General features: G+C 25.7%; 3 protein-coding genes across 3 annotated transcripts; all 3 read left to right on the forward strand.

The window, feature by feature from the left end:
• Positions 1–7,728: 7,728 nt before the first annotated feature.
• On the forward strand, positions 7,729–8,799 carry GL218_00885 (NADPH-dependent 1-acyldihydroxyacetone phosphate reductase; the record flags this gene model as incomplete). Its single annotated transcript, XM_033577332.1, has 4 exons — positions 7,729–7,772; positions 7,828–7,880; positions 7,932–8,100; positions 8,157–8,799. 4 exons carry the CDS (start codon positions 7,729–7,731, stop codon positions 8,797–8,799), a joined length of 909 nt encoding a protein of 302 aa, XP_033442099.1.
• A 1,669-nt stretch (positions 8,800–10,468) lies between these two features.
• On the forward strand, positions 10,469–11,779 carry GL218_00886 (uncharacterized protein; the record flags this gene model as incomplete). The annotated part of the gene is made up of 1 exon (XM_033577333.1): positions 10,469–11,779. One exon carries the CDS (start codon positions 10,469–10,471, stop codon positions 11,777–11,779), a length of 1,311 nt encoding a protein of 436 aa, XP_033442100.1.
• A 475-nt stretch (positions 11,780–12,254) lies between these two features.
• Positions 12,255–13,127, forward strand: GL218_00887 (uncharacterized protein; the record flags this gene model as incomplete). Its single annotated transcript, XM_033577334.1, has 4 exons — positions 12,255–12,475; positions 12,530–12,651; positions 12,695–12,804; positions 12,894–13,127. The coding sequence occupies 4 exons, from the start codon at positions 12,255–12,257 to the stop codon at positions 13,125–13,127; spliced, it is 687 nt and encodes a 228-aa protein (XP_033442101.1).
• Between the last annotated feature and the right edge of the window lie 143 nt (positions 13,128–13,270).

Here is a 13,270-nt window from a genome sequence, read left to right on the forward strand (position 1 = left end):
ATTAAAACATTTATATATTTATTATAACTTTTCTTTAATTAAATAATAATATATTATTATTTATTTTTTATTATTAAATAAAAACTATAGGTATCCCTATTTTTAAATAATAAAATAATATTTATTTTTATATATAAATATATTTTTTATATTATTTAGGAAGATTTTTAAATAATCCATATCGTAAAAATATAATAAAAATAATATATTAAAAAATATAATCTAAAATTATATAATTTTAAATAAAGTAAGTATAATAATAATATTAATATTTTTTTATTTAATATTATTACCAAACCGTATTATATAATTTCCTACCGTAAACATATTTAATTTAATATAAAAGTATATATATTATAATATTTTTATTTATATTTTATTTCTTAATAATATTCTAACTATATTAATATTAAATAAAATACTTTAAAATATATATACATATTAATTTTTAAGGTAAAAAATAAAAAATAAATTTAATATTATATTAGTAAATTATTTAATATTATTTCTAAAAATATTTATTCCAATAAATACATAAAAAATTACTTAATTTATAAAGATTTTAATAATTTAAGGATTATTAATTATATTATAACCTATAAAATATTATATAAAGAATAATTAAGCTTAATTATCTTTATTTTTTATATTATTATTATATTATATATACCATAAATCAAAATTATTACCGTTATTATTATTATTTTTATTTTTATAATTAATATTAATTTTTTTATAATTAATAAAAAATATTATAAAATCTTCTTTAATATTTCCTATTTTATATTTTTATATATATTAATACTATTAATTATATTTATTACGTTATTTATATATAAAATATTTAATAAATTAATAATTTAATTTATTATAAATAAAATATTTTTTCTTTTTATATTTAATATATTTTTGGTTATTAAAATATTTACCTTTATTTTGATTTATTTAATAAAATTTTCGACTTTTTTAATAAAATCAATTAACGTAATATTATTTATTTTTTATTTTAAATTTATTAGGAAAATTTCGGTATATATTACCTACTATTATGTAAAAATTGGTATAAATATTTTTAAATATATTTAATTATTAAAAAAAAATAGATAAAAATATTAAATATTTTTATATAATATAATATAAATTTTTTTTAAAATAAATTTTTTTAATATAATTAATTAATAAATTTTTATAAATATACTATATTTATATAATTAATATCTTAAAATATTTAAATAATATCTTTTTAAAATTATTTTATATAATATTTTTAATTATTATATCTTTTTATTTAAATATATATATTTAAAGGTTTTTATTTATATAAAAAAAACCTTTTATTTTATTAATTATTATATTAAAATTAAAACTTTTTTATATAAAATATTTATAAAAAAATTTTAACATTATTCTTTTTTAATATAATATTATAAATATTAATATATAAATTTAATTTAATTTTAAATTTATAATAATAAAATAAAAAGATTTAAATTTATTTATTTAATATTTTATATTTTTTATTTCCAAATTTAAAATTATTATTATTATATAATTTAATTAATATAATAAAAAGTTAAAATTTACATATTATTATTTATTTATTTTATCCGTAAATAAATGGTTTTTTAATAAATTTTTATACTATTCCTGGAAAAATTTCTATATTTTTTATAAGTTAACTTTATTATATAAAATTATTTATTATTATTAAAAATATCTAAATTAGTTATAATTAATAGATTATTTACTTTTATTAAAATATTTAAATTTATTAAAATATTTAAGGAATTAATTAAAAATTTATAAATTATATTAAATTAAATTATATTTATTTTATTTATAATTATATAAATATTAATATAAAATTTTATATAATTATAGTTTAGGTATTTATAACTTAAATTACTAAAAATAATTATAATAATAACATTATTATTATTAAATTTAGTTTAATTATAATATTTTTCGTTATAGCTTTTAGTAAATATATATATATTAAATTAATTATAAATTTAAAATTAAAAAGGTAAGTTTTTAATAATTTAGATATTTTTTTTTTAAAATATGCTAAAAATAATTTTACATTAATAACGTTTATTAATATTTAATAATTATTAATTATTTTTTTTATATAAATATTATAAAATATAATATATTTTTTTATTTTAATATAAAATAAATATTTAATTTTATTAAAATAAACTTTAATTTAACTATTAAAATTAATTTTAAAAATATATTATAAAATTTTATTAATTATATTTTTATTATAATCTTATATATTTTTAATTATATATATTTTAATTTAAATTATTAAAGTTTTTATTATATCGTTAATTATAAACTTAACGCCAAACTTTTTATTATTAATATATTTTTACTAAAAATTTTATACTTATTTAATTATATTAAATATATATTAATTTAAAAAAATTAAATAAAATAAAGTTAATAATAATATTAATTATTATAATAAAAAAATAAATAAAAAAGATAATAAAAAAAATATTATTATTAAAATATATATTATAAAAGAAAAATTTATTTAACTTTATTTTTATAAATTATTTTTAAAAAAAAGCGGTATTATTATATACTTTTATAATTTTTAAATATTATTATTTCTTTAAATATTAAATTTTAAATAATATTAATAAATAAAACTTTTTAAATAAGGTTAAAAATTTTTAAATAAAATATAAAATTTATTAATAAAATAAAATTATAATGTAATTTATAATATTATTACTTTTTTTTAATATTTTATATATTATAAATAAAAATACGTAATAAATATATAAATTAATTAATATAAATTTTCCTAAAATTATTTATTTAATAAAATAAAATTTTAATATTATTTATTTATACGTAATAAATATAAACTTAAAATTTAAAATTTAACATATAAACTATTTCTTTTATTTAAAAATCTTAAATTAATATAAGATTTCCTAAAACTATATATAAAATTATAAAATTTTAAATTTAAAATTATATATAAAAATATAAAATTTTAAAATTACTTATTTTTTTTTATTAAAATTTAACGTATAAACTATTTCTTTTTTTTTAAATATTTAACTAATTTATAATTAATTTATCATTAATTATTAATTAATATTAAATAGATAAAAATATTATATATAATATAAAAAAATATTATATATATAATAAATAAAAATTATTATTAATAATGTTTAATATATATTTTAATTTTAAATTAAAATACGTGGGAATATATATAAAATAAGTGGGTTTGTCCCATCTAGGTCACATGACCAACGTTCCCACAATTTTAAATTAAAAAAAAAATTTATATAAAAAAAATTAATTTTAAATATTTTAAAATATTTAAAAAAATATTATAAAATTAAAATATAATATATTAATAATAAAATATATAAAAATAAATAAAATCTTAAAATTTATTATATAAAATTTTTGGTAATTAAATATTAAAGTTATAATAAAAAAATATATATAAAAATATTTTAAATGTTAATATAATAAAATTAATAAATATATACTTTATAATTTATTTTAGACTATTGCTATTGGTACACCCTCATTTTGCTATCGGAGGCTTATTGGTACACCCTGTACAACAGGTACATCCCCACCAATTTTTTCAATTACTTCAACTATACCACATTTCAACCTTTCAACCCTCATAACTTATTCAATCCGACAATTTAACTTATATAATTTGGATCGTTAATTTCGCCTCAATTTGGGCTTTTTAACAATCCAAGTCTCGATTGGATGCATGCATTCCTTCAAAAATTATTAGAGTATATATTCAATTCAATGCAGATGCGACCGCACGAAAGGATATCACGTGGTCTCCCCAAGAGCCACCACCACCACCACCACCAGACATACTTGAATAACTTTATATTAAAGGCCTGCATCAGGTCGAAAATTATATCCTTCGCAAGTCCTAATTGAGGCGACACTAGCGATTCAAATTATACAAGTTGGATTGTCGGATTGAATAAGTTATGGGGGTTGATATATTCGATAAGGCATTGGAATGAGGCTCTGCAGGAGGCTCTTTTGCGGTCGCATTTACATTCAATTAAATATATATATTCAAATAACTTTTGAAGTAACGTATGCATCTAATTGAAACTTATATCATTAGAAAGCACCAATTGAGGCGAAAATAGCAATATTAATCATATAAATATCATTATGGTATTGAATAAGTTATAATGGTTGATATAATAGGAGTTGAAAATGGGTGGGATGTATTTGAATGTACTAGGTGTACCAATAAGCCCCGATAGCAAAACGAGGGTGTACCAATAGCAATAGTTTTATTTTAATTTATAAAATTATATTATTAACTATAATATATTATTACCATGGATTTTATTATTAATTTTTTTTATTAAATAGTTATAATTTTATTTAAATTATAATTAATCTTTTTATTAAAATAATATATTTTATATTTTTTTTTAAAAAAAAACATTTAATTTAATTAAAATTTTTATTAAATTTTATTAAAAATTATATGAAATTTTTTTAAATATTATTTTTAATTAAAACTTTAAATTTATTAATATTAAATTATAAATAAATATTATTTTTTATTTTTAAATTAATAATTAAATTAAATAATTTAATTAAATATTTAAAATATATTTTAAAATATTTATTATTTATAATAAAATTTATATATAATAATATAATATTATTTTTAATATATATAACGTCATTTTATATAAATTATAACTTTTATTTTATTATTAATAATTTTTTAATAAATTTTTTTAAAAATTTAAATAATTATTTATATATATATATTAAAAAAAATAAATTTATATAAATATATAAATATATTTAAAAAAAATTAATAATAAATAAAAAAATGAATAAATAAAAAAAAAGGAAATTTTAATATTTAAAGAAAAATAATTAATAATATTAAATATAAAAAATATTAAAATTAAATAATTAATTAAAAAATTAAAAAAAAAATATTTGGTTTTTTTAAAATTTAAAAAGTAATATTCCTTATTATTATTAAATTTCAATTATTTAAAAAATAAAGAATTTATAATTTTTTTTATATTTTATTTATTAAATTTTATTACGTTAATAATTAAACTTTATTTAATATTAATTAAATTTTATAAAAAATAATTTTAATAAAATTTAAAAATTATAAAATAAATAAAATGAAAGATTTTATATAAATTTAAAAAAATATAAAATATTTAATTAAATAAAATAAATGGTTAATAAAAAATATTAAATTTAAAAATTTTATAAATATTTTAAAAACAAAAATATAAAATAAACAATTATTATATTTTATTTATAAAATTTAAATAAATTTATAGATTTTTAAACTTTATTAAAAAACGTAAATTTTTTATTATAAATTTAATTTTAATAATTTAAAAATAAATATATTAAAAAAAAAAATAATTTATTAAAAACATTTTTTACGTTAAAACTTTTAAAAATTATTATAAAAAATTAATAAATAATTAATAAATAATTGATAAATAATTGATAAAAAATTGATAAGTAATTTTTTAATAAATGATAAGAAATTAATAAGTTAATAAAAAAAATAATTGGTTAAAATTCATTAAAATATTTAAATGTTTTTAACGGATTTTACCGTGTTATAAACACGTAAAAACGTTTGCGCGAACTTGTAAATGCATGCGTTTTTTTAAATTTTATCATATAAATAATATGGTTAAAAATTATTAATTAAAATATAAAGTAATTAAAAATTAATTAAACAATTAAAATAATTATTTTTATAATTATTAAATAAAATATATTATAAAATAATATAAATAAATTATATTATAAAATTAATATATTAATATAAAAAAATTAAATATAAAAATATATTTTTTAAAATTATTTATAAATAAATTAAGATTTTTTAAATTAAATTAAAAATTTTTATAAATTTTAAAATTTTAAAAAATTATTAATATATTAAATTTATTTTAAATTTTATTAAAACTTTATTATAATATATATTAATAAACGTAAAAATATATTTAAAATATATTTAAATTTTTATTTATTTATATAAACCCGTCATTTATAATAATAAAAACTTTAAATTATAAGTTATTAAATTGTTTTATAAATAACGTAATATAAATATACATAAAAATAAATTAAATAATTAAATATATGTTATTAATAAAAGTTTACGTTTAATAAAAACCAATAAAAAAACATGTAATTCGTATTTTTCAATTAATTAAACAAGTAATAACTTTTAATACATATATATTAAAATTTATATGTATTTTTAAATCCATTTATAAATAATAAAATAATTAACAAATAAATAAATAAAAATTAAAACAAAATTTAATTTTTAATAAACGTTAATAATATTAAATTAATATTTTTATTTTATATAAAATTAAATTAAATATACATTTATACCTCGATTTTTTTAAATCGAATTAATTGGAAATTTGGTATTTTATAAAATATTTACATGTTATATAAAAAAAAAATATTTTAACGTTTATAAAAAAGTTTATTAAACGGTATATATATTATATATATATTATTTAAAAAATTAAATTATATATATATTATTTAAAAAATTAAATTATATTAATATTTATATAAAAAAATTATAATTAAAATTTTAAACCGTTAAATTTAATTAAATAATTTAAAAAATTATAAACGTTTTAAAAAAAAAACGTTAAATTAAAATAAACCGCTTATATAATAAACCGTATTTATATGGTATAAATACAATTTATTATAATTAAACCGTTTAAAATTTAAACGGTTTATATAATATATAAACATATGTAATAAAAAAAAAATATAACTTTATATTAATTATATAATGTTATTATATTAATTATATAACGTTGTACTTTTTATTATTTATATGTCACATATTTATTTTTTTACTTAAGTAAATATTACAGTTATAAAATCACAAGATCTATTTTTTCAATTGGTCAAATTACGGACATCATTCAAATAAACCAATCAATATCAATAGTCACGTTACGCGCGCACGTACATGATATTTTTAGTATGATATATATGTATTTAACAAAGTAAATGCACACACACCACATATTACATACCACATATAAAGCCACATACAAAGCCACACATATTAAATCAATTAAATTTATTTAATTAAGTTTATTTAATTAAATTTATTTAATTGGTATGTTTATTTAATTAAATTTATTATATATTATTTATATTAAATTATAAATATACGGCTTATTTAATTAATCGGTTTATATTTTTAAACGGTTTAAAAATTAAACCGCTCATTTTAATTAAACGATATTTATACCGCTTATTCAAATAAACAGTATAAATATGGCTTTACCCCATGTACGTTTAAAAATATTGGCACGTGCGGCGGGGGAGCCGTACCAATACTATTTAACTAATGAATGGTAAAAATAGGGATACGTAAATAATTTGAGCGGTATATTGTAATAAACAGTATATGTACAGATTAGGATAATTGAGCCGAATATATACAGTTATGTCAACCCATAGCAAGACGCTAAGGTAGGTAATCCGAGAGTGGGGGTTTTGCTTCTATTTGAAGTACACGGGTACCTTAGTATCTATACCCCACACGTACAAGCTTCCGCCTCCATTAGAACAACGATTAGAACGACGACCATTAGGAACTTTATATGCAAATAATCCATCCATACCTAACGCTTTAAACCTGTCAAAATGGCGGGACCTAAACCGGGACAGAAGACAGTTCTCATAACTGGGTGAGTTGTGAGATGATTTTGTTTGAAGGCCCGTTACTGACATGCGCATTTGTAGTTGTACCCCAGGTGGCATTGGACACGGCATATGCCTGGAATATCATCAACGCGGTAGAGCTCCCTATCTTATTCAAGGAAGACATTGGATTAATATGGGTATAGGTCTCCATGTAATTGCTACCGCCCGAAGATCCGAGGTGCTGGCCGATCTCGTGGCGCTGGGCATAAGCACTCTGCCGCTCGACGTTACCGATGCCGAGAGCATCAAACAGTGCCACGAAGAAGTTGCGAAACTCACCGGTGGTAGGCTGGATATTCTCGTGAACAATGCGTAAGCTTTCACATTTCTTTATCGCCATTTTGTTTGCATTGCTTATTGGATTGTAGCGGCCGTACACATACCCATCCTGCGACAGATATTTCATTGTCAGATGTCCGACAGACCTTTGAAACCAACGTCTTCTCGATAATGGCCATGGTGCAAGCCTTTATAGACCAGCTTATCGCAGCAAAGGGCTTGATCATCAATATTTCCTCGCTTTCGTCTGTGACCCCTTATGTATTCGGCTCGGTCTACTGTGCGAGCAAGGCCGCTGTCGTAGGTTATTCGCGTGCCTTACGAATGGAGCTAGCGCCCCTCGGAGTTCGCGTGATGGTATCGATGACTGGTACGGTCAAAAGCAATACAGCTGCCCAACCTCTTCGTGACCTACCGGAAAATAGTCTCTATAGCCGCGCCAAGGAGATATTCGAATGGAGAGTTGTCTTCAGTCAGAATGCGTCTACCTTTCCTACGGAGACGTTTGCTAAAAAGTTAGTCAATGACTCTTTGCGCCCGGAGGTTCCTGCGATACTAAGACGCTGGTTCGGACGACCGGATTGGTTCTGGTCTGGCGGTCTGGCGGATGTCGTATGGCTTGGGACATGCATAGGCGAGTGGTTTGTTGATGCCTTCTGTTGGCGCACTTTCCGAATGAGCGAGATAACGAAGTTACTCAGTGAGGATCAGAGCCAGAAAAAGCTGAAGTGATGTTACCACCATTTCGCATTTCATCTGTAATTAAATTTCCACATCATGAACACGGGACTATCATCCCTGAGTTGTAGCATAGCGTTCAGTTTTCTAAACTATCTAGCTCTTTTCACTTGACCCTACCGACAAAATTAGTCGTTGTAGCTAGTATAATGGGCGCTCACCTATAAATGATCAATTACACATAGGCATGGTTCAATATTGGACCTTACCTCTGGACGCGTTAGTGGGAGTTAAATTGTACACTGGGATAAAGACATTGGCCTAGTACATCAGCTTAGCACCAACATGTGTTTAAACATGAGTGTAGTATATTGTTCAGAATCAGGCTCCTCTCAAGAGTCTTGAAGCCAACCGAAAGGCCTAAGCAATTGATAATTGCATAGTTATATTGTACATGATTGTTTCCAGGGTCGTTCTATAAATGGGATTAGTTATTCTATGCCTTACGATGGAAATATTATCCACGCCGTAGAAGTTACTTATAGCGATTATTTTAGAAACTAATAATTGCCTTCAATTAAGGTTAACAATACTCGGTATTTAATAGTTTTTACTATATTACAACTTCTCACAATGTGTTATAAGAACTTCCATACCTATGCGGGCTGTGGTTGCGAATGGGCTCCACCCCAGGTTGTACACCTCCCAGATTCGCCCTGTTCGCCTCCTTACACGGAAGTAATAGTTACCAAGCCTGGTAAATGCTCTACGCACGCTAAATAAGGCTAAGTTATTTCTATATCATAGTCTAGCTCTGCTAATGAGGAACGCTGGTTTCTAACGATGTAACTGCGTGATGATATCACTCAAGTTTAGGAACTTGGGGTTGAGTCCAAAGCTCTGCATCTAAATGGAACTACGATCTTTAAGAGACCATCACACCACCCGGGCGGGTAGTCTTGATAATACAAGAGTTAAGACGTACTATATTTTTGGAGTTCTTGGGGTGTGGTTCTTGCTTGTTATTAATATATTAGAATAGTAATCTTAATAATTAATAGTCATAGTATTATTTCATAAAAAGAATCTGTTAACCACGAAAACAAAGACTAACTTGTCCTCGAAGTGAAACTGCAAGTAATTGATACTAAAAGAAAACTAGGGTAAGAGTGTTGAGATCGACTAGCTTAGGCTATTGTTTCTATTTAATACTTACCAGGAGCATAAGGGTTAGCATTGAGAGCTTGGTGAGAGTATCTCAAATCTTAGGAACTAATGATCCTAACAAATATAATTATTCTAAGTCCTAGGGAAATATTGCATTTTGCTGCTCCTTGGTAATAGTAGGGGGCAGATATGCTATGTCCAGCGTCATGTAGTAGGTTAATATTTCTGCCTTTCTCTTCTGGATCAACGCCTCTTATGATAGGAACACCTACACAGAAATACGATATTTTTTTTACGCTATAGTGTTTGTAGACCGTCCGAGCTAGCCCCTTATGAGGATTTACGAGCATAAGAATATGCCAATGTGAGCCGAATTCGTTACCGTCCAATCAGCTCGTCCACCCTCCTTAATAGGCAATACTCCGAACTACCTAGGTTAGGTACATATATCGTTCCATCTTAAATTATATTCAACACAGGACATTCATCTCTCATAAATTATAATATATATGTTTGCTTTCAGATGACGCTCCTCAGAGAACCTATTTTGGACAATATGAGCAAAGAGATCACCGTGCACACGTCTTCTCTCTTCGACTCGAAGCAGAAACGCTTCGTTTCGGACCTGTCCATCTTGATTGACGTCAACACTGGTTTAATAACAAGGGTGTATAAGCGGGACGGGCCAGTCGATGATGCGTCGCAACCGAACACAATTGATCTCCGAGGCCTGACTGTTCTCCCAGGCCTCGTCGACGCTCATACTCATATATTTCTACATTCATACTCCGAGGTATCTGCATTGAACCAGATGCGCGATGAGAGCTTTGTCGAAAGGGTAGTAAGAGCTACGAATCACGCCAGAGCCGCTTTGATGGCCGGTTACACTACCTACCGTGATTTAGGTACTGAAGGTCTAAGAGATGCCGACGTGAGTTTTAGGGATACTATTAATCGTGGCATAATCCCTGGGCCTCGCATGTTCGTGGCGACGGAATGCATTGCTTCTAGCGGGGGCTACGAGATACGGGTGGAGAATGGTCTTCCTGGAGTCGGCCAGACTACGCCTCGAATATCAGACCCCGCTGACGGTGTCGATGGTGTCAGAGCAGCTGTCCGCCGGCGCTTGGGGGCTGGTGCTGATATCATCAAGTTCTACGCCGACTATAGGAAGCGGGCGTTAAGGTATCCAAAGCCCAGCTGGGTAGGCGAGAAAGACATTGCCTTTCCTCCGTCCGACGATGCTATCACCGGGGAAAGGAATCCGAATATCCTCCAATTCACTCAAGAAGAGATGAACGCGATGGTGATAGAGGCAAAACGCTCGGGTGCTCCTATTTGCGCTCATGCACAGAGCCCCGATGCTGTCGTAATGGCGGCTAACGCGGGTGTCACATCTATCGAGCACGGTTACATGCCTAGCGAAGAGCCTCTAAAGGCAATGAAAGAGAACAACACCATCTTCGTGCCAACACTAGCAGTCTATCAGGTTTCATTAGGGGACGATAGTGATGCAATGAAAGCTATCCTCAAACACATTAAAGCTGCCTTTGATTGGGGAATCAAGTTCGCCGCGGGTGGCGATACGGGCGCCTTCGCGCATGGAGAGAATGTTTTTGAGCTGGAACTGATGGCGAAGGCGGGTATACCCGTCCTTGATGTCTTACAAGCAGCGACATTACACGGCTGGGAGGCATGTGGTGGGGATCTCTGTGGCAGAAGGTTTGGGGTGTTGGATAAAGGATTTGCAGCTGATATAATTGCTGTTGATGGTAATCCGACCGAAGACTTTAGTGCGCTGAGGAGGGTGAAATTTGTTATGAAAGATGGGGTTGTATACAAGGAGGAGTACAAGGACTTGTCTTAGAACTGAGTATATGTTATTATCCGGTTTAGTAGCAAATGATGGGACTTGGCATCTCCAGAAAATTATTAGTTCTACGCTACGCTATATATGTCACTAAAATTAGTAGTCTTTTAGTTTTCATCAGCGCTAGAAACCTTCTATGCTTTAACGACTTAGGCTAGTTCTTTGATTTGACAACTGGATTCAATCAAGACTTATCAAATACTCGGATAAATTCTACAATGTCCTATTCATAAGTAATGATTTTTTTGTGTTTAAATAACTTTTCAATAATAGCCAATTACCTATTATAGCTTAGCTAATTTGAATAAGTAACTGACGTAGTGCAATGTAACAGTATAAATTTCTTGATTTGACTATATTGCAACCACCAATCTAACCATGTTGGACCCCTCCGACCTTATTCTTGTTAACCTAAACATAACTTTAACTATTAACTAGATATTTGATATTGTTCAGCAAATTTCCTGTCAAAATGAAAATCATCATCACAGGCGCCACAGGATTCGTTGGAAGCGAGGTGGTCCGACAGGCGATTGCAGATGAGGGGATCACGCAAGCATTCGTCCTCACTCGCAAGCCGCTACCCGAAGACCTCTCGAAGAATACAAAACTTACCATAATTGAACACAAGGACTTTTCCACCTACCCACCGGAGCTTTTAGCACAACTCACCGGCGCAGAGGGTTGTATTTGGTGAGTTTCAAACAAGTACCGCCAAGAGCTCATAACGACTTACACATGGCAAAGGGCCATCGGAGGCCGCGCCACGCAGTTTCCGGACGTGGAAACGGCACGGAAAGTCTCGGTCGACTACACTCTCGCAGCGGCGAAAGCCTTTACCGAGCTGGCATCGAAGCTGCCGGAGGTTAGTGAGTCTGCTAGGTATAATAAATGGACTAGACTGATCGATAGAGAAAAAAAAGGGGTCTCGAAAATTCCGATTCGTCTTTTGTAGCGGGAAGTTTGCCGAGTGGGACCAGAACAAGAACTTGAAGATGATGAGGGATACTCGGCTTATCAAAGTAGGCGCTTGATAACTCATAACTATAGAGATTCCTAAGTCTGCGGTGACTTACTTAGTGGCCGTGGAGTCTAACTGCGAATATTTTAGGGACAAGTCGAGAAAGGTCTTTTCGATATCGCAGAGGCTAACAAGGATACGTTCGATGTTTGGGCCGTGCGACCCGGTGGAATCGTGAAAAAGTACGCCGGGGTGATAAATGCACTTACTGCTAACACGAGCGGGTTTATCGCGGTAGATCATCTTGCCAGGGCTATGTTGAAGATCGCGCTGAATGGTCACGCAAACCGGATTATTGAAGCTAATGAACTTTTGAAGATCTGATTCCGCTTATGTGCTATGGCAATTGTCTTGGGTGGGCTTAGGTTGCGAAGTTCTCGTAGTGAGTGGCTAAGTGCTATCCCTGAGCAGGACTTTATAGCTATCATTACTTATGAGTATGTTACAAGAAAGAATTCATGCTATAC

The sequence above is a fragment of the Daldinia childiae genome, assembly GCF_008694065.1.
Source record: "Daldinia childiae strain JS-1345 chromosome Unknown Scaffold1, whole genome shotgun sequence".
NCBI classification, from domain to species: Eukaryota; Fungi; Ascomycota; class Sordariomycetes; order Xylariales; family Hypoxylaceae; genus Daldinia; species Daldinia childiae.